This window comes from Indicator indicator, chromosome 19 (assembly GCF_027791375.1).
Source record: "Indicator indicator isolate 239-I01 chromosome 19, UM_Iind_1.1, whole genome shotgun sequence".
NCBI lineage: Eukaryota > Metazoa > Chordata > Aves > Piciformes > Indicatoridae > Indicator > Indicator indicator.
In genome coordinates this window covers 21237233-21258884 of record NC_072028.1, presented here as the reverse complement: position 1 = coordinate 21258884, position 21652 = coordinate 21237233, and the positions used below count along the sequence as shown (strand labels likewise).

Below are 21652 nucleotides of genomic sequence, written 5' to 3'. Positions count from 1 at the left end.
TGCTGCTCAATGCCTTCATCCATGGCATGGACAGGGAGGTGGAGGCACCCTCAGCAGGTCTGCTGATGACACCAAGCTGAGTGGTACAGCTGACAAGGCTGAGGGACAGGATCCATCCAGAGGGACAGGATCCATCCAGAGGGACCTCGGCAGGCTGCAGAGGTGGCTGAGGAGAATCTTAAGAGGTTCAACAAGGCCAAGTGCAAGGTCCTGCACCTGGGTCAGGGCAACCCTGGACACCAATGCAGGCTGGGGGTGAGGAGACTGAGAGCAGCCCTGCAGAGAAGGACCTTGGGGTGCTGGTGGGGAGGAGCTGGACAGGAGCCAGCAATGGGCACTGGCAGCACAGAAGGCCAAGGGCAGCCTGGGCTGCATCCAAAGCAGTGTGGCCAGAGCTGGAGAGAGAGGATCCTGCCCCTCTGCTCTGCTCTGGGGAGACCTCACCTGCAGGGCTGGGGCCAGATATGGAGCCCCCAGCATGAGAAGGACCTGGAGCTGCTGGAGAGGGTGCAGAGGAGGCCACAGAGATGATCAGAGGCTGCAGAAGCTCTGCTGTGGGGCCAGGCTGGGAGAGTTGGGGCTGTGCAGCCTGCAGAAGAGAAGGCTGCAGGGAGAGCTGAGAGCTGCAGCTGAAGCTCTGCAGGGGAGCTGCAGGCAGGCTGGGGAGGGACTGTTCAGAAGGGGCTGTGGGGATAGGCCCAGGGGCAATGGTTTGGAAGTGGAGCAGGGCAGAGTTAGGTTGGAGCTCAGGAGGAAGTTGTGCCCAGGGAGGCTGGGCAGACACTGGCACAGGTTGCCCAGGGAGGTGCTGGAGGCTCCATCCCTGGAGCCATTCAAGCTCAGCCTGGCTGTGTCCCTGGGCAGCCTGCTCCAGCTGGAGCTGTCCCTGCTGCCTGCAGGGGTGAGCAGGATGCCCTTGGAGGGTCCCTTCCAGCCCAGTGCCAGCTGTGAAGCTCTGAGCTCAAATGAAAGTGGCAAACAGCTGAGGCTGAAGCTACCTGTGGGACCACCTGGCTGCTGCTGAGGGGAAAGAGGATCCCTTGGGGTTCCAGCCCGAGGCAGGCAGGAGGGGAGAGATGGCAAAGGAATGGTGCAGGGAAGCACCAAGAGAAGACCATGAGGCTTTTCTTTTCACACACTGAGCTTGCAGAGCAGTCACACACACTGGGTAATTAAAAATAGAGAGCAGGGGAAACTGGTGCTGGCCTTCAAGGCATTGCTGACCTAATTATGCTGAGCTGGATTTGCTCAGAAGCCCTTGAAGAGAGCTCCAGCTGAAGGCACTTTCCTGATCAGCTGTGGCTTCAGACTAACTCCTAGATGCCTCCAGCCCTCCCCCAAGGCCTGAGAAGTCACACAAGGATTCCCCCCACCCCCAGGCTTTGCAGGGCCACTTGCAGCTCAGCCCACTGCGCTGGGAGCATTTCCCCTGCTGCCTGAGGTTGGAATGGGAAAGCTGCAGCCAGGAGACCCTTGGGAGGACCTGGCCCACCTCTCACCACCAGCAAGGCACAGGGGGCTGAAGCCCAAGTGGACTTCTAAGCCCTGTGTGGCTCCACCTTCCCTGCAGAACCCTCCACCTCCAAACTCTGCTCAGCCTCTAAGGAAGGGTGGAAATATCTCCTGGTGCTGGAAACTGGGACAGCAGCACCCAGCCTACAGCAGGATGGCCTCAGCCTTCTGGCTGTGGCTCCCACAGAGGACATCCAGGCACTGCAGTTCCTCTCTAAAACAGCCTCAGGAGGAGAAAGGATGGAACTGGAAAGTACTCAGCTGCAGTACCCTAAAGGCCAGGACCTGGATCCTGTTGCTGTGGGACCCAGCTCTGGGATCCCCAGCACAGGAGGGCCCTGGAGAGGGTGCAGAGGAGGCCACAGAGGTGAGCAGAGGCTGCAGAACCTCCCCTGTGGGGCCAGGCTGGGAGAGTTGGGGCTGTGCAGCCTGCAGAAGAGAAGGCTGCAGGAAGAGCTGAGAGCTGCAGCTGAAGCTCTGCAGGGGAGCTGCAGGCAGGCTGGGGAGGGACTGTTCAGAAGGGGCTGTGGGGATAGGCCCAGGGGCAATGGTTTGGAAGTGGAGCAGGGCAGAGTTAGGTTGGAGCTCAGGAGGAAGTTGTGCCCAGGGAGGCTGGGCAGACACTGGCACAGGTTGCCCAGGGAGGTGCTGGAGGCTCCATCCCTGGAGCCATTCAAGCTCAGCCTGGCTGTGTCCCTGGGCAGCCTGCTGCAGCTGGAGGTGTCCCTGCTGCCTGCAGGGGGGTGGGCAGGATGCCCAACTGTAAAGCTCTGGATGGTTTTATTGCTCCCAAGCATTCCAAAGCATCACTACCCCTGAGGCCACACTTCAGTGTCACCCCTGGACAGTGATCTTCTTGCAACACATCTTTCCAACCAACCTCTGCTTCTGCTGCTCCTCCTGCTCAGCAAAAGCCTTCCACTGGAAGTGAGCTATCACATCACTGCCATTGTGGATGAGCACAGTTCTGTGCTTGGACAGTGTCAGGTAGGTCTTCTCCACTGTCAAGCAGCTCCTGTCCAGCCTGATGTTGACTTCTTGAGCTGTTCCATGGAGGCTGGTGTGAATATCTCCACCTGGAACACAGCAAAGGGCAGGCTTTGCTCATCTCACTTGCTGAGAAATGACAAGGCACAGAGCAAACCAGCAGGCACAGAAAGGCTACAGCTGCTGGCTTGGATATGCCCAGAGCCAGCTGTGTCCTGGGCTGATCCCCAGCAGTGTGGGCAGCAGGGGCAGGGAGGGGATTTTGCTCCTCTGCTCTGCTCTGCTCTGCTCAGACCCCAACTGCAGTGCTGGGGCAGCTCTGGAGTCCTCAGCACAAGAAGGACCTGGAGCTGCTGGAGAAGAGCCAGAGGAGGTCATGAAGATGATCAGAGGGCTGCAGAACCTCTGCTCTTGGGCCAGGCTGGGAGAGTTGGGGCTGTGCAGCCTGCAGAAGAGAAGGCTGCAGGGAGACCTCAGAGCAACCTTCCAGCACCTGAAGGGGCTCCAGGAGAGCTGGGGAGGGACTTGGGACAAGGGCTGGCAGTGCCAGGATGAGGGACAATGGCTTGGAGCTGGGAGAGGGGAGAGTGAGAGTGGAGAGGAGGAAGAAATTGTTGTCAGTGAGGGTGGGGAGAGACTGGCACAGGTTGCCCAGGGAGGCTGTGGCTGCCCCCTGCCTGGAGGTGTTCCAGGCCAGGCTGGATGAGGCCTTGAGCAAGCTGTGCTGGTGGGAGGTGTCCCTGCCCATGGCAGGGGTTGGAACTGGCTGAGCTTTTGAGGTCCCTTCTAAACCCAAACCCATTCTGTGAATCTATGAGATGCAAAGAGCCAACATCAGCCATGCTCTGCAGAACAACTTCTCTCTGGAGTGGTGCTCAGAGGCTCAGAGCCAGCCCCAAGGAAGAAGTGCAGCAGCCCCAAGCACACTGGGGTGAGCCTCCCTCTGCAGAGGCAGAGCCTTCTCCCTCCTGCCCTGCTTTCAGCAAGGCAGACAGTGGATGGAACTGCCTTGGAAAGGCCACACAAGGGTGGGAGGACTCCTTCAATTCTCAGCCAAACAACACAGCAGAGTCCCCCCCTGGCAAGGAGCTGGGGGAATGAAGCTAGACCTTAGAATCATAGAATAGAATGATAGAATCAAGCAGGTTGGAAGAGACCTCCAAGGTCATCCAGTCCAACCTCTCACCCAGCCCTAAGCAATCAACCAGACCATGGCACTGATGCCTCATCCAGGCTGGTTTTAAACACCTCCAGGGATGGTGACTCCACCACCTCCCTGGGCAGCACATCCCATGGCCAATTACTCTTGCTGGGAAGAACTTTCTCCTCACCTCCAGCCTAAACATCCCCTGGTGCAGCTTGAGACTGTGTCCTCTCCTTCTGCTGCTGCTTGCCTGGGAGCAGAGCCCAACCCCCAGCTGGCTACAGCCTCCCTGCAGGGAGTTGTGGAGAGCAATGAGGTCTGCCCTGAGCCTCCTCTTCTCCAGGCTGAACACCCCCAGCTCCCTCAGCCTCTCCTCACAGGGCTGTGCTCCAGCCCCCTCCCCAGCCTTGTGCCCCAGCCCCCTCCCCAGCCTTGTGCTCCAGCCCCCTCCCCAGCCCTGTGCCCAGCCCCTCCCGCCTTGTCCCAGACCCCTCCCCAGCCTTGTGCCCCAGACCCCTCCCCAGCCTCGTTGCCCTTCTCTGGACACCTTCCAGCCTCTCAATCTCCTTCTTAACCTGAGGAGCCCAGAGCTGGACACAGCACTCCAGGTGTGGCCTAACCAGTGCTGAGCACAGGGCAGGATGACTTCCCTGCTCCTGCTGGCCACACTCTTCCTGATGCAGGCCAGGATGCCATTGGCCTTCTTGGCCACCTGGGCACACTGCTGGCTCCTGTTCAGCTGCTGCCCACCAGCACCCCCAGGTCCCTCTCTGGCTGCTCTCAGCCACTCTGTCCCCAGCCTGTAGTGCTGCTTGGGGTTGTTGTGCCCACAGTGTAGAACCCTGCCCTTAGCCTTGTTCAATCTCATCCCATTGGCCTCTGCCCACCCATCCAGCCTGTCCAGGTCCCTCTGCAGAGCCCTCCTACCCTCCAACAGATCCACACCTGCTCCTAACTTGGTGTCATCTGCAAACTTACTGGTGATGGACTCAATCCCCTCATCCAGATCATCACTGAAAGCCTGTAAGCCCTGAAAGCTGTCCCTGCTCTGGGGACCTTGGCTGAGCTCAGGGAGATTCCAGAGAAGAGGCCAAAAAGTGTCCATGCCAAGGGGCACAAGGATGGTGCCTTCCAGCTCAGAACCACAGAGGCCTTGGAAGGCAGCTCCTGAGGTCATCCAGCCCAAGCCCCCTGCCAGAGCAGCATCACCCAGGGCAGGGCACACAGAACACACCCGGGGGGGGCTGGAAGCTCTCCAGAGCAGGAGACTCCACAACCTCTCTGGGCAGCCTGCTCCAGGCCTCCACACCAAAGAAGTTTCTCCTCCTGTTGTGGTGGAACCTCCTGGGTTCCAGCTCATCCCTGTTGGTCCTTGTGGGCTGGATGAGAGGAAGAAATTCTTCCCAGAGGGATTGCCCATGGGAATAGGCTGCCTGGGGAGGTGGCTGGGTGGGCTTCCCTGGGAGTGTTGAAATAAGCCTGGATGAGGCACTCAGTGCCAGAGTTTAGTTGATTGGGTGGTGTTGGGTGATAGGTTGGACTGGATGATCTCAAAGGTCTTTCCCAACCTGACTGATTCTGTGTGATTCTGTGAATGGCTCAGTGCAGCTGCCAGGGAGTCAGGAGGAAGGCAAAGCTCTGCCAGGCAGATGAAGCAGGCATAGAGAGTGGAGTTGTCAGGGTTGGCCAAGGACAGCTGCAGACATCATGTCCTGGCTGCCAGATCAGCTGTGACCTTTCCTTCAAGACTCTTGGGTTAGTTAATGGAGAGGTTTAACAAGCAGGAATCTCCCTGCTCTGTGGCAGGGCTGCAGCAGGCAGGATTGCACTTGGCAGGGCCATGGCTGCTCTGCTGCCATGGGAGCTCCAGCCCCAGGCCCAGCTCCATCTGCCCTGTCCTCACTCACACAACAGGACCACACTGCAGCCTCTCCCTTCTCCTTCCTCCAAGCTTTGGATATGCTCTGCTCAGACCACAGCTGGAGCTCTGGGTCCAGTTCTGGAGCCTCTGTTCCAGGAAGGCTCTGGAGGGGCTGGAAGGTGTCCAGAGAAGGGCCAGGAGGAGGAGCAGAGGGCTGGAGCTGCTCTGCTCTGAGGACAGCCTGAGAGAGTTGGGGTTGTGCAGGCTGGAGAGGAGAAGGCTCCCAGGAGACCTTCTGGTGGCCTTGCAGGATCTGAAGGGGGCTCCAAGAAAGCTGGGGAGGGACTTTGGAGGGTGTCAGGGAGTGATAGGAGTGGGGGGGATGGAGCAAAAGTAGAAGTGGGGAGATTGAGATTGGATGTGAGGAAGAAATTCTTGGCCAGGAGGGTGGTGAGAGCCTGGCAGAGGTTGCCCAGGGAGGTGGTGGAAGCCTCCTGCCTGGAGGTTTTTGCAGCCAGGCTGGAGGTGGCTGTGAGCAACCTGCTGTGGTGTGAGGTGTCCCTGCCCATGGCAGGGGGTTGGAGCTGGCTGAGCCTTGAGCTCCCTTCCAGCCCTGACAGCTCTGTGATTCTATGATTCCTACAGAAGGCAGGACACAGCTCCTGCTCTCCCACTCCAACCTCCTGAGCTCAAAACAAAACCCCAGAGGTCTTGTAGAGCAGCATTCAGAGCAAGAGGATTCTAGAAAGCAAGGCCACAGCAGGAGGGCTCTGCAACCCTGCACCACAGCTCACTGGGGCAGCCCTGAGCATCACCAATCCCCAGCAGGGTGAGGGTTAGGAGGGACCTCTGGAGCTCACCCAGTCCAACCCCCCTGCTCCAGCAGGGCACCCACAGCAGCTTGCCCAGGAGCACAGTGCCCAGGGGGGGTTGGAAGCTCTCCACACAAGGACACTCCACAACCTCTCTGGGCAGCCTGCTCCAGGCCTCCAGCACCCTCACACCAAACAACTTTCTCCTCCTGCTCAGATAGAGCCTCCTGGGTGCCAGTCTGTGCCCTCTGCCCCTTGGCCTGTCCCTGGCTATGACCTCAGGCTCCTTGCACACCCTTGTGTGTGTGAGGGAGAACCAAAAGCCTTCCCTGCTGAGGTGTCCCTGCCCCACAGCAGGGGGGGTTGGAGTAGATGATCTGTAAGGTCCCTTCCAACTCAAGGCAGTCTGTGATGGATTCTGTGCCCCTGTTTGCCTTGTGACAGGAGGAGATTCTCCAGCACAGGACTCTCTGGGAGCCAGCATGGAGGCTTTGCTCTGGCCAGCATGCAGGAGCCCTGCAGGATGTGTTGGGAAGGGCAGAGAAGCCTTCAGCAGATGATGAAAGGCAGGCAGGCTGCCCTGGGCAGGTTTGGATCAGTGCTGTTGCTCCAGCAGCAGGCACCTGGCTTGGCTGAAATGTGGCCCATGGGGACAGCAGAGCAGGAGCCTTCACTCTGCTTGCCTGCCAGAGACAAGCCCCACACCCCCCTGACTGAACCAAGCCCTCTGCCAGCTGCAGTGCTGCTTCTCAGCAGATGTGATTGATGCCCAGGGAAAGGAGGCTAATGAGTGGCCAGCTCTGCCCTGAGAGGCCTACAGGGCTGAGGACACCTAAGAACATCTCAGTGCCTGCAGTGCTGATGGAACAGACAAGCTGTGGCCAAGGCTGACCTTGCACAGGGAGGAGAACCACATTCCCAGCATCCCAGCCTGGTGGGGGTGGAAGGGAGAGAGAATCCTTGAGCCACAGAAGGGCTCAGGTTGGAAGGGACCTCAGAGATCATCTACTCCAACCCCCCTGCCATGGGCAGGGACACCTCTCAGTGAGACTTGGTCACTCAAGGCCTCATCCTGCCTGGCCTTGAACACCTCCAGAGAGGAGGCAGCCACAGCCTCCCTGGGCAACCTGTGCCAGTGCCTCACCACCCTCACTGACAACCTGTGCTGGTGGGAGGTGTCCCTGCCCATGGCAGGGGTTGGAGCTGGCTGAGCTTTGAGCTCCCTTCCAACCCAACCCATTCCATGAGTCTCTGCACCAATTCTCCCATGACTCCTGCTGGGAATATCCTGGGATGATCAAACTGCACTGGGACTTTGGCTCTGCAGTTTGAACCAGAGCTGGTGGAGAAGCTAAGCATGGAGCAGCTCCACAGAGAAGGACCTGGGAGTGCTGGGGGGCAATGAGCTGCCCAGGAGCCACCAATGTGCCCTGATGGCCAAGAAGGCCAATGGGGTCCTGGGCTGCATTCAGAAGAGTGAGGCCAGCAGGAGCCTTCAGCTGCAAAGGCCTCAGGCATGCAGTCAGCTGAATCACAGAGTCACAGAGCTGGCAGGGCTGGAGGGGAGCTCAAGGCTCAGCCAGTTCCAACCCCCCTGCCATGGGCAGGGACACCTCACACCACAGCAGGTTGCTCACAGCCACCTCCAGCCTGGCTGCAAAAACCTCCAGGCAGGAGGCTTCCACCACCTCCCTGGGCAACCTCTGCCAGGCTCTCACCACCCTCCTGGGCAAGAATTTCTCCCTCACATCCAATCTCAATCTCCCCACTTCTAGTTTTATTCCCACACCCCCACTCCTATCCCTCCCTGACACCCTCCAAAGTCCCTCCCCAGCTTTCTTGGAGCCCCCTTCAGATCCTGCAAGGCCACCAGAAGGTCTCCTGGGAGCCTTCTCCTCTCCAGCCTGCACAACCCCAACTCTCTCAGGCTGTCCTCAGAGCAGAGCAGCTCCAGCCCTCTGCTCCTCCTCCTGGCCCTTCTCTGGACACCTTCCAGCCCCTCCAGAGCCTTCCTGGAGCAGAGGCTCCAGAACTGGAGGACACTTCTCCTCCATGGTTCTGCCTGCTGGCCAGCAGGAGCCTTCCAGCCCAACCCATTCCATGACTCTATGAATGATTGTGCTCAGCAGGGGCTCTGCTGTGGGGGCCACAGAGCTGCAGCCAGGCAGTGCCCAGCACTCACCTGTGTCACAGTGCAGGGTCAGGACCCCATGGTGGTCCCCAGTCTGCAGGGGCAGGAAGTCCACAGTCACCTGCACAGCACCACCAGCCCCCAGGGCTCCCATGGAGGGGGCAGCAGAGAATGGGCTGCAAGAGACAAAGGCACACATCAGGGCTCCTGCAGGAGGTCTGGGGACCACACTCCTTCTGCAGGGCTCTTCAGCTGCCTCCTGCAAGCAGGGAGCAAACCAAGCACAGTCAGCAGAACCAGAGAACCTGTTTTGGTTGCAAGAGACCTTTGAGATCAGGCCCAGCCCTTAACCCACCCAGCACTGCCAGGGCACCACTAACCCACAGCCCTCAGTACCACATCTCCATAACTCTGGAATCCCTCCAGGGATGGAGAGTCCACCACTGCCCTGGGCAGCCTGGGCCAGGTCTGGAAAACCCTTTGGGGGAAGAAATTTTTCCTCATGACCAACCTAAGCCTCTCCTGGAGCATCTTCAGCTGTTTCCTCTTATCAGTTGTTCCTTGAGAGCAGAGCCCAACCCCCACCTGGCTGCAGCCTCCTCTCAGGAGCTGGAGAGAGCAATGAGGTCTCCCTCAGCCTCCTCTTCTCCACACCAAACCCCCCCAGCTCCCTCAGCTGCTCCTCCCCAGCCCTCTTCTCCAGACCCTTCCCCATCTTTCTTGCCCTTCTCTGGACCTGCTCCAGCTCCTCAGTGTCCTTCTGGCAGTCAGGAGCCCAAACCTGACCCCAGCACTCAAGCTGTGCCCTCCCCAGTGCCCATTCCAGGGGCACAATCCCTGCCCTGCTCCTGCTGCCCACACCATTGCTGCTCCAGGCCAGGCTGCTGGTGCCCTTCTTGCCCACCTGGGCACCCCCTGGGCTCATCTTCAGCTGCTGCCAACCAGCACCCCCAGGGCCTTTTCCACCAGCAGGCACTGTGCCCCAGGCCTGGAGCATTCATGGGGTCATTGTGACCCAGATGCAGCTTGCCCTGCCAAACCTCATCCTATTGACTTCAGGCCATTGATCCACTCTGTCCAAATCCCTCTGCAGAGCCTCCAGACTCTCCAGCAGGCCATCAGCCCCCTTCAACTTGGTGTCATCTGCATACAGGAGAAGGCCTTGGGGGGTTCAGGTGGTGACAGACTCCCCAGGAGCCAGCAGTGGTCCCTGGCAGCCCAGCAGGCAGCTGTGTGCTGAGCTGCATCCAGAGCAGGGAGAGCAGCAGCACAGGGAGGGGATTCTGCCCTCTGCTCTGCTCTGCTCAGAGCCCACCTGCAGCACTGCCTCCAGCTCTGGGGCCCCCAGCACAAGAAGGACCTGGAGCTGCTGGAGAGGGGCCAGAGGAGGCCACAGAGGTGAGCAGAGGCTGCAGAACCTCCCCTGTGGGGCCAGGCTGGGAGAGTTGGGGCTGTGCAGCCTGCAGAAGAGAAGGCTGCAGGGAGAGCTGAGAGCTGCAGCTGAAGCTCTGCAGGGGAGCTGCAGGCAGGCTGGGGAGGGACTGTTCAGAAGGGGCTGTGGGGATAGGCCCAGGGGCAATGGTTTGGAAGTGGAGCAGGGCAGAGTTAGGTTGGAGCTCAGGAGGAAGTTGTGCCCAGGGAGGCTGGGCAGACACTGGCACAGGTTGCCCAGGGAGGTGCTGGAGGCTCCATCCCTGGAGCCATTCAAGCTCAGCCTGGCTGTGTCCCTGGGCAGCCTGCTCCAGCTGAAGGTGTCCCTGCTGCCTGCAGGGGGGTTGGGCAGGATGCCCTTGGAGGGTCCCTTCCAGCCCAGTGCCAGCTGGGAAGCTGTGGATGGTTTTACTGCTCCAGACCATTCTCAAGCATCACTACCCCTGAGGCCACACTTCAGTGTCACCCCTGGACAGTGATCCTCTTGAAACACATCTTTCCAACCATCCTCTCCCCAGCCTCCTTTCAGGGAGCTGTAAACAGCAATCCTCCTGCCCTGTCCCTGTCTGTGTGCTGGTTCCTCTCAACACCCAGAGCTATTCTGGGATATCAGGACTGCCTTTAGCACCACACCACAACCCTACCCAGAGGTTGAAGCTCACACTCAGCTTCAGCTACTTAACTTCTCACTAGGTCAAGAGGGTCCTGAGACTACAGCAGTCCTGAATGCCACCCTGCAGGGCTGGCACTGCTTTCTCCTGGCACTCCTTTCTCCTAGCACCCAAGCCCCAGCTCTCAGATTTACACTTGAAGCTCTCCAGGACAGGCAAATCACTCATCCACTTCCAGGGCTGGGTGTCCTGAGATAAGAATTAATCATCAAGCCCTGATGTCAGGCGCTCAGAGGAGTTGGTGACATTAACCTGGGGGTTCAGTGCCTCTGCTGATAATACTGCAGCTCCTGCTAGAGCTTCTCAGACAGGGAGGAGAACTCTTGTGAAAGCTTCTACAGATATCACAGCTTCCCAGCTGGCACTGGGCTGGAAGGGACCCTCCAAGGGCATCCTGTCCAACCCCCTGCAGGCAGCAGGGACACCTCCAGCTGCAGCAGGCTGCCCAGGGACACAGCCAGGCTGAGCTTGAATGGCTCCAGGGATGGAGCCTCCAGCACCTCCCTGGGCAACCTGTGCCAGTGTCTGCCCAGCCTCCCTGGGCACAACTTCCTCCTGAGCTCCAACCTAACTCTGCCCTGCTCCACTTCCAAACCATTGCCCCTGGGCCTATCCCCACAGCCCCTTCTGAACAGTCCCTCCCCAGCCTGCCTGCAGCTCCCCTGCAGAGCTTCAGCTGCAGCTCTCAGCTCTCCCTGCAGCCTTCTCTTCTGCAGGCTGCACAGCCCCAACTCTCCCAGCCTGGCCCCACAGGGAGGTTCTGCAGCCTCTGCTCACCTCTGTGGCCTCCTCTGGAGCCTCTCCAGCAGCTCCAGGTCCTTCTTGTGCTGGGGGCCCCAGAGCTGGAGGCAGTGCTGCAGGTGGGCTCTGAGCAGAGCAGAGCAGAGGGCAGAATCCCCTCCCTGTGCTGCTGCTCTCCCTGCTCTGGATGCAGCCCAGCACATGATTGGATCACAATATCCAGAGGGGGTTTGGAAGCTCTGCAGAGCAGGAGACTCCACAACCTCTCTGGGCAGCCTGCTCCATGCCCCCAGCAACCTCACACCCAAGAAATGTCTCCTCCTGTTCAGATGGAACCTCCTTACCCTGGGATACCACAAGAGACCCTGCATGGACTCCAGCATCCAGAGCCTTACCTTGGATTCACAGCAATAAAAAACATATTTGGGATGCTCCAAACACCAGTTTCAAACCATTCCCTCTCCTCCTGCACCAGAGGTGTCCTCACTATGGCAGAGCAGAGGGGGGGGAGAGGAACCTGCCTCAGCCTGCTGCCCACAGTGCTCTTCAGGCATCCCAGGAGCCTCCTGGCCTCCTTGCCCTCCATGCCACCTGCTCTGGGTCCCCTCTGCTGCTGTTCCCCAGCAGTGCTGTTCAATATCTTTATTGATGATCTGAATGAGGAGATAGAGTCCAGAATTAGCAAGTTTGCAGCTGACACCAAGCTGGGGGCAGGAGTGGATCTGTTGGAGCCTAGGAGGGCTCTGCAGAGGGACCTTGACAGGCTGGACAGATGGCCAGAGCCCAACAGGATGGCATTCAATAAGTCCAAGTGCCAGGTGCTGCACTTTGACCACAACAACCCCATGCAGAGCTACAGGCTGGGGACAGAGTGGCTGAGAGCAGCCAGAGAGGGACCTGGGGGTGCTGGTGGGCAGCAGCTGAACAGGAGCCAGCAGTGTGCCCAGGTGGCCAAGAAGGCCAATGGCATCCTGGCCTGCATCAGGAAGAGTGTGGCCAGCAGGGGCAGGGAAGTCATCCTGCCCTGTGCTCAGCACTGGTCAGGCCACACCTGGAGTGCTGTGTCCAGTTCTGGGCTCCTCAGGTTAAGAAGGAGATTGAGAGGCTGGAAGGTGTCCAGAGAAGGGCAACGAGGCTGGGGAGGGGTCTGGGGCACAAGGCTGGGGAGGGGTCTGGAGCACAAGGCTGGGGAGGGGGCTGGAGCACAAGGCTGGGGAGGGGGCTGGAGCACAGCCCTGTGAGGAGAGGCTGAGGGAGCTGGGGGTGTTCAGCCTGGAGAAGAGGAGGCTCAGGGCAGACCTCATTGCTCTCTACAACTCCCTGCAGGGAGGCTGTAGCCAGGTGGGGGTTGGGCTCTGCTCCCAGGCAAGCAGTGGCAGAAGGAGAGGACTCAGTCTCAAGCTGCCCCAGGGGAGGTTTGTGCTCAAGGTGAGGAGAAAGTTCTTCCCAGAAAGAGCCATGGGATGTGCTGCCCAGGGAGGTGGTGGAGTGGCACTTGGAGCCACGGTTCAGTTGTCAGGAGGTGTTAGGTAATAGGTTGGACTTGATGATCTCTGAGGTCTTTTCCTACCTGGCTGATTCTGCAATTCTGTGATTCTATGATTCTATGAATCTATAATTCTATGATTCTATAACTCTATGATTCTATTATTCTGTGATTCTATGATTCTGTAATTCTATGACTCTGTGATTCTATAATTCTATGATTCTACTATTCTGTGATTCTATGATTCTATGAATCTATAATTCTATGATTCTATAACTCTATGATTCTATTATTCTGTGATTCTATGATTCTGTAATTCTATGACTCTGTGATTCTATAATTCTATGATTCTACTATTCTGTGATTCTATAATTCTGTGAATCTATAATTCTATGATTCTATAATTCTATGATTCTCTAATTTTACGATTCTGTGATTCTATTATTCTATGATTCTATAATCCTATGATTCTATAATTCTACAATTCTGTGCTTTTTTGATTCTGTGATTCTGTGCTGCTGTGCTTCTGTGATTCTGCTGTGCCCCAGGGGCTGCTGCTGAGCTCTCACCTCTGAGTGCTGATGCTGTAGTGAGCCTCCCGCTGGCCCAGGTTGCGGAGCAGCAGAGTCCTCTGGGTCCTGTGCCTGACTGGGCAGAGGGAGAACTCCAGCTGCTGGGGGAAGTCCAGGGCAGCCTGGGCACCCACAGCTCGAATGGGCACAGTGAACCTCTCCCTCTCGGTGATGCAGAGCAGCTGGTGGCAATAATCCTGCAGGGAAAGCATCTGGTGAGGAGAGGTTTGCAGGGAAGCTTTGGCCTCTCTGCTTCTTTGATTCATTTTCTTTGCATCACAAGCTGTAGAGTGTGGTCAGTGGCACAGGGGCTGAGCTGTGCAGTTTGGTGAGTGGCACAGGGGCTGAGCTGTGCAGTTTGGTCAGTGGCACAGGGGCTGAGCTGTGCAGTTTGGTGAGTGGCACAGGGACAGAGCTGTGCAGTTTGGTCAGTGGCACAGGGACAGAGCTGTGCAGTTTGGTGAGTGGCACAGGGACTGAGCTGTGCAGTTTGGTCAGTGGCACAGGGACAGAGCTGTGCAGTTTGGTCAGTGGCACAGGGGCTGAGCTGTGCAGTTTGGTGAGTGGCACAGGGGCTGAGCTGTGCAGTTTGGTCAGTGGCACAGGGGCTGAGCTGTGCAGTTTGGTGAGTGGCACAGGGGCTGAGCTGTGCAGTTTGGTCAGTGGCACAGGGGCTGAGCTGTGCAGTTTGGTCAGTGGCACAGGGGCTGAGCTGTGCAGTTTGGTGAGTGGCACAGGGACAGAGCTGTGCAGTTTGGTGAGTGGCACAGGGACTGAGCTGTGCAGTTTGGTCAGTGGCACAGGGACAGAGCTGTGCAGTTTGGTCAGTGGCACAGGGGCTGAGCTGTGCAGTTTGGTGAGTGGCACAGGGACTGAGCTGTGCAGTTTGGTCAGTGGCACAGGGGCTGAGCTGTGCAGTTTGGTGAGTGGCACAGGGACTGAGCTGTGCAGTTTGGTCAGTGGCACAGGGGCTGAGCTGTGCAGTTTGGTCAGTGGCACAGGGACAGAGCTGTGCAGTTTGGTGAGTGGCACAGGGGCTGAGCTGTGCAGTTTGGTGAGTGGCACAGGGGCTGAGCTGTGCAGTTTGGTCAGTGGCACAGGGACAGAGCTGTGCAGTTTGGTGAGTGGCACAGGGACTGAGCTGTGCAGTTTGGTCAGTGGCACAGGGGCTGAGCTGTGCAGTTTGGTCAGTGGCACAGGGACAGAGCTGTGCAGTTTGGTGAGTGGCACAGGGACTGAGCTGTGCAGTTTGGTCAGTGGCACAGGGACAGAGCTGTGCAGTTTGGTGAGTGGCACAGGGACTGAGCTGTGCAGTTTGGTCAGTGGCACAGGGGCTGAGCTGTGCAGTTTGGTGAGTGGCACAGGGACAGAGCTGTGCAGTTTGGTCAGTGGCACAGGGACTGAGCTGTGCAGTTTGGTGAGTGGCACAGGGGCTGAGCTGTGCAGTTTGGTGAGTGGCACAGGGACAGAGCTGTGCAGTTTGGTGAGTGGCACAGGGACAGAGCTGTAGAGTGTGGTCAGTGGCACAGGGGCTGAGCTGTGCAGTTTGGTGAGTGGCACAGGGGCTGAGCTGTGCAGTTTGGTGAGTGGCACAGGGGCTGAGCTGTGCAGTTTGGTGAGTGGCACAGGGACAGAGCTGTGCAGTTTGGTGAGTGGCACAGGGACTGAGCTGTGCAGTTTGGTGAGTGGCACAGGGGCTGAGCTGTGCAGTTTGGTCAGTGGCACAGGGACTGAGCTGTGCAGTTTGGTCAGTGGCACAGGGACTGAGCTGTGCAGTTTGGTCAGTGGCACAGGGACAGAGCTGTGCAGTTTGGTGAGTGGCACAGGGACTGAGCTGTGCAGTTTGGTCAGTGGCACAGGGACAGAGCTGTGCAGTTTGGTGAGTGGCACAGGGACTGAGCTGTGCAGTTTGGTCAGTGGCACAGGGACAGAGCTGTGCAGTTTGGTCAGTGGCACAGGGACTGAGCTGTGCAGTTTGGTGAGTGGCACAGGGGCTGAGCTGTGCAGTTTGGTGAGTGGCACAGGGACAGAGCTGTGCAGTTTGGTCAGTGGCACAGGGACTGAGCTGTGCAGTTTGGTGAGTGGCACAGGGACTGAGCTGTGCAGTTTGGTCAGTGGCACAGGGGCTGAGCGTGCAGTTGGTCAGTGGCACAGGGCTGAGCTGTGCAGTTTGGTGAGTGGCACAGGGACTGAGCTGTGCAGTTTGGTCAGTGGCACAGGGGCTGAGCTGTGCAGTTTGGTCAGTGGCACAGGGACAGAGCTGTGCAGTTTGGTGAGTGGCACAGGGACTGAGCTGTGCAGTTTGGTCAGTGGCACAGGGGCTGAGCTGTGCAGTTTGGTGAGTGGCACAGGGACAGAGCTGTGCAGTTTGGTCAGTGGCACAGGGACTGAGCTGTGCAGTTTGGTGAGTGGCACAGGGACTGAGCTGTGCAGTTTGGTCAGTGGCACAGGGGCTGAGCTGTGCAGTTTGGTCAGTGGCACAGGGGCTGAGCTGTGCAGTTTGGTGAGTGGCACAGGGACTGAGCTGTGCAGTTTGGTGAGTGGCACAGGGGCTGAGCTGTGCAGTTTGGTCAGTGGCACAGGGACAGAGCTGTGCAGTTTGGTGAGTGGCACAGGGACTGAGCTGTGCAGTTTGGTCAGTGGCACAGGGGCTGAGCTGTGCAGTTTGGTCAGTGGCACAGGGACAGAGCTGTGCAGTTTGGTGAGTGGCACAGGGACTGAGCTGTGCAGTTTGGTCAGTGGCACAGGGGCTGAGCTGTGCAGTTTGGTGAGTGGCACAGGGACAGAGCTGTGCAGTTTGGTCAGTGGCACAGGGACAGAGCTGTGCAGTTTGGTGAGTGGCACAGGGACTGAGCTGTGCAGTTTGGTCAGTGGCACAGGGACAGAGCTGTGCAGTTTGGTGAGTGGCATAGGGACTGAGCTGTGCAGTTTGGTCAGTGGCACAGGGGCTGAGCTGTGCAGTTTGGTGAGTGGCACAGGGACTGAGCTGTGCAGTTTGGTCAGTGGCACAGGGACTGAGCTGTGCAGTTTGGTGAGTGGCACAGGGACTGAGCTGTGCAGTTTGGTCAGTGGCACAGGGACTGAGCTGTGCAGTTTGGTCAGTGGCACAGGGGCTGAGCTGTGCAGTTTGGTGAGTGGCACAGGGGCTGAGCTGTGCAGTTTGGTCAGTGGCACTGGGACAGAGCTGTGCAGTTTGGTCAGTGGCACAGGGACTGAGCTGTGCAGTTTGGTCAGTGGCACAGGGGCTGAGCTGTGCAGTTTGGTCAGTGGCACAGGGACAGAGCTGTGCAGTTTGGTCAGTGGCACTGGGACAGAGCTGTGCAGTTTGGTCAGTGGCACAGGGACAGAGCTGTGCAGTTTGGTCAGTGGCACAGGGGCTGAGCTGTGCAGTTTGGTGAGTGGCACAGGGACTGAGCTGTGCAGTTTGGTGAGTGGCACAGGGACAGAGCTGTGCAGTTTGGTCAGTGGCACTGGGACAGAGCTGTGCAGTTTGGTGAGTGGCACAGGGACTGAGCTGTGCAGTTTGGTCAGTGGCACAGGGACAGAGCTGTGCAGTTTGGTGAGTGGCATAGGGACTGAGCTGTGCAGTTTGGTCAGTGGCACAGGGGCTGAGCTGTGCAGTTTGGTCAGTGGCACAGGGACTGAGCTGTGCAGTTTGGTGAGTGGCACAGGGACAGAGCTGTGCAGTTTGGTGAGTGGCACAGGGGCTGAGCTGTGCAGTTTGGTGAGTGGCACAGGGACAGAGCTGTGCAGTTTGGTGAGTGGCACAGGGGCTGAGCTGTGCAGTTTGGTCAGTGGCACAGGGACTGAGCTGTGCAGTTTGGTGAGTGGCACAGGGACAGAGCTGTGCAGTTTGGTCAGTGGCACAGGGACAGAGCTGTGCAGTTTGGTCAGTGGCACAGGGACAGAGCTGTGGAAGGAGTTTGGTCAGTGGCACAGAGGCTGAGCTGTGGGAACCCTCCCAAGCTCTTCCAGTATCTTAAAGGGGGCTGCAGAGGAACTGGGCAAGGAGCCCAGAGTGGGATGCCTCCTGCTGCTCTCTCCAAGGCCCACACCTTCCTGATGCCCTGAGCAGGGGCTCAGGCCAGGGAGGGATAGGATTAGCTCACACCCCCACACCTCTTTCACCCAACAAGCTTTGGCTGCCATGCTTTTGCTCAGGGCTTTCACCCTGGGCCATGCTGCTGCTATGGGGACAGACTGAGAGAGTTGAACTCAGAAAGCAAATCACAGCCTGGGCTGCAGCAGCAGAAGTGTGGCCAGCAGGGCTAGGGAGGGGATTCTGCCCCTCTGCTCCACTCTGCTCAGACCACACCTGGAGCTCTGGGTCCAGTTCTGGAGCCTCTGTTCCAGGAAGGCTCTGGAGGGGCTGGAAGGTGTCCAGAGAAGGGCCAGGAGGAGGAGCAGAGGGCTGGAGCTGCTCTGCTCTGAGGACAGCCTGAGAGAGTTGGGGTTGTGCAGGCTGGAGAGGAGAAGGCTCCCAGGAGACCTTCTGGTGGCCTTGCAGGATCTGAAGAGGGCTCCAAGAAAGCTGGGGAGGGACTTTGGAGGGTGTGAGGGAGTGATAGGAGTGGGGGGGATGGAGCAAAACTGGGAGGGGGGAGATTCAGATTGGATGTGAGGAAGAAATTCTTGCCCAGGAGGGTGGTGAGAGCCTGGCAGAGGTTGCCCAGGGAGGTGGTGGAAGCCTCCTGCCTGGAGGTTTTTGCAGCCAGGCTGGAGGTGGCTGTGAGCAACCTGCTGTGGTGTGAGGTGTCCCTGCCCATGGCAGGGGGTTGGAGCTGGCTGAGCCTTGAGCTCCCTTCCAGCCCTGACAGTTCTGTGACTCTCCCTAGGACTGTTTAGTCTGGAGAAGAGCAGCCTGAGAGGAGATCTTATTTAGAGAAGATCTTTGTAAATATCTGAAGGGTGTGTGGCAAGAAGAAAGGCAGAAGGTTTTTTTCAGTGGTGTCCAGTTTAGGGGGGGATAGGGAACTACTGGAGACAGTCCAGCAGAGGCTATGAGGATGATGGCTGGAACATCTGTGTGAGGAAGAAAGAAGAGGCTTGAGCTGGTTAGTCTGGAGTGGAGAAGGCTGAGAGGGGACCTGCTCAATGCCTGCAAATATCTGAGGGGTAGGGGTCAGGAAGGAGCCAGGCACTTTGGGGTGGTGCCCAGTGAAAAGCCAAGGGGGCAACAGACATGAACTGGCACCCAGGAGGTTCCACCTCAACAGGAGGAAAAAAATTCTTTGCTGTGAGGGTGCTGGAGGCCTGGAGCAGGCTGCCCAGAGAGGTTGTGAAGTGTCCTTGTGTGGAGAGCTTCCAAACCCCCCTGGATGTGTTCTGTGCCCTGCCCTGGGTGCCCTGCCCTGGCAGGGGGCTTGGACTCCATCTCCAGAGCTCCCTTCCAACCCCTCCCATTCTGTGACTGTGTGACCTGGGGAGAGGAGCAGAGGGAGGAGACCCTGAGGAATCACAGAGCTGTCAGGGCTGGAAGGGAGCTCAAGGCTCAGCCAGCTCCAACCCCCTGCCATGGACAGGGACACCTCACACCAGCCCAGGGTGCTCAAGACCTTGACCCTGAGGGTGGGGAGAGCCTGGCCCAGGCTGCCCAGAGAGGTGGGAGCTGCCCCCTGGCTGGAACCATTGCAGCTGAGGTTGGTTGTGGCTGTGAGCAGCCTGCTCTGGCTGGGGATGTCCCTGGATGACCTTTGAAGCTCCCTTCCATCCAAACCAGTCTGGGATATGCTGAGGAAGGATATTGGTGAAACCCTGAGGGCAGTGATGAAGCTTTGAGACCTTCATCTTAGCAGAGGGGCAGGAAGCAGGGGAGGAGAGGACACCTCCCAGCAGCCAGGGTGCTCAGGGCCTCATCCAGCCTGGTCCTGAACACCTCCAGGCAGGGGGCAGCCACAGCCTCCCTGTGTGCCCTGTGCTGCATTCCATGGTCCTGCTCTGGAGTGGAAGATCTCCAGAGGTCCCTTCCAACCCCTAACACCCTGTGAGGCTGTGATGCTCCAAGCACATGAAGAATGCTCTTCACCTTGGGGTTGGGTTTTTTTTGGCCACACTACTCTCACATTGTAAACCCAGCTGAAAGCTGCCTGCCTTCTGAAGTCCTGCCAGGCCATCTGCACTTATCTCTCCCTGCCAGGTGCCAGGTAGACAGAGGAGGGATGCAAGGAGTTGAGAGCAGCAGGGGAATAAAGAAAAAAGAAAAAAAAAAAAAGAAGAAGAAAAGGAAAAAAAAATAAAAAGACATTTTAACAATTGGAGGAATCTGAGGGAAGGAAAAGGAAAAGAGTTTTCAAGTCCTGGGCACTGCTAAGGAGGGAGTGGAGCAACAGCCATGGAAATGTGAGCCCAGGGAATGAATCCCTCCCCACAGCCAGCTCTGGCAGCCTTCCCAGCTCCAACTGTGGTGAGGAGCACTGCACCTGCCTGCAAGGCAATGCACAGGGAAAGGCTTCTCCAGGTCCTTCAAGGCAAGCCTGAAGAAGCAAGGAGCTGGGCTCAAACCCAGCCATGGCCACTCCTGCACATCTTCTGTGCTGAGCCCCTTCTCCAGGGATCCCTGGGACATTGCACTTGGGTCACAACAGCTCCAGGAATGCTCCAGGAATACTCCAGGCTGGGGTGAGGGAGGGTAACAGAGTGGCTGGAGACTGCCCAGCACAGAAAGAGCTGGAGGGGGTTGGCTGAAAGCAGCTGGAGGTGAGCCCAGGTGGGCAAAGAGGACTCCAGCAGCCTGGGCTGGACCAGCAGGAGCAGGGCTGTGATTGTCCCCCCAGTGCTGGGCAGGGGGGAGGCCACACCTCAAATCCTGGGCTCAGTTTTGGGCTTCCTTACTCTGCAAGAAGGAACTGAGGTGCTGGAGGAGATCCAGAGAAGGGTTGGAACTGGATGCCTTTAAAAGGTCCCTTCCAACACAAACCCATCTCTGCTTCTATGGTTCTCCTGCCTGCCAACCAGTCCTGCTCCAGGTTCTTTTTGCCTTCCTCCCCTCCCCCAGCCAAGAGCCATCTCAAAAGCACCTTTGCAACAGCTTCTGTGTGCTACAAACCATCCAAGGGGTGCTGGGCTGCAGTTCAGGGGAGCTGAGTTCAGTCATGCAGCAACTCAGAGTCCTGCCACGTCTCCAGTTAATCAATGAGCATTAATTCAGCTTCCACCCAGCAGCAGCAATGAATCCTGCAAAGCTGAGCAGAGGCAGCTTGTGCTGCCTGCAAACACCTCGGGGCTGTGCTGAGAGAGCAAGGGGAGAAAGCAGGAGCTGTGCTGAGCTGATACAGAGCAGCATGGAATGGGATGGGATGGAAGGGACCCCAAAGCTCATCCAGCTCCAACCCCCTGCCATGGGCAGGGACACCTCCCACCAGCACAGGGTGCTCAGGGCCTCATCCAGCCTGGTCCTGAACACCTCCAGGCAGGGGGCAGCCACAGCCTCCCTGGGCAACCTGTGCCAGTGTCTCCCACCCTCACTGACAACAATTTCTTCCTCCTCTCCACTCTCACTCTCCCCTCTCCCAGCTCCAAGCCATTCTCCCTCATCCTGGCACTCCCAGCCCTTGTTCCAAGTCCCTCCCCAGCTCTCCTGGAGCCCCTTCAGGTCCTGGAAGGTTGCTCTGAGGTCTCCCTGCAGCCTTCTCTTCTGCAGGCTGCACAGCCCCAACTCTCCCAGCCTGGCCCCACAGGGGAGGTTCTGCAGCCCTTTGATCATCTCTGTGGCCTCCTCTGGAGCCTCTCCAGCAGCTCCAGGTCCTTCTTGTGCTGGGGGCCCCAGAGCTGGAGGCAGTGCTGCAGGTGGGGTCTGAGCAGAGCAGAGCAGAGGGCAGAATCCCCTCCCTGTGCTGCTGCTCTCCCTGCTCTGGATGCAGCTCAGCACACAGCTGCCTGCTGGGCTGCCAGGGACCACTGCTGGCTCCTGGGCACTTTGTCACCCCCTGACCCCTCCAAGTGCTATTGGCTACCCTGTGGCTGGAGTGAAAAGAGCAAGAGGAAAAGCAGAGGGAGCTGTGCAGTGCTGCTGCCTGCCTCTTGCTTCCCCCTTCCTCTCAGACAGCTCACTGCTAAGCCCGAGGGACACAGAGATGCACAGATTCCTCTCTGTCCCTTCCAAATCCCTTCCACAACAGTCCCCAGCTCAGCAGAGCCCAGCAGAGCATCATGCAGGGCCAGCCAGGAACAGGAGGTGGCACAAGACCATCCCCACTGGACAACTGGAGCCCTAAGGCACAGATGTGTGGCTCAGAAGCAGCAAGAGGAACTAATTGGAAACGTTGCCCAACAGAACAATTAGCATTGGAGCTTGGGAAGGCAGGG

General features: G+C 58.2%; 1 protein-coding gene across 1 annotated transcript in view; it reads right to left on the bottom strand.

Moving 5' to 3' along the window:
- HYDIN (HYDIN axonemal central pair apparatus protein) overlaps positions 1 to 21652 on the bottom strand; it is a gene marked incomplete at its 3' end in the record, with an annotated part of 127387 nt that overhangs the window by 92616 nt on the left and 13119 nt on the right. The window contains exons 5-7 of the mRNA XM_054389669.1: positions 13346 to 13545; positions 8499 to 8623; positions 2393 to 2588 (exon numbers count right to left, since the gene is read on the bottom strand). Coding sequence (XP_054245644.1) covers positions 2393 to 2588; positions 8499 to 8623; positions 13346 to 13545 — 521 coding nt within the window. The remainder of the gene's footprint in view (positions 1 to 2392; positions 2589 to 8498; positions 8624 to 13345; positions 13546 to 21652) is intronic.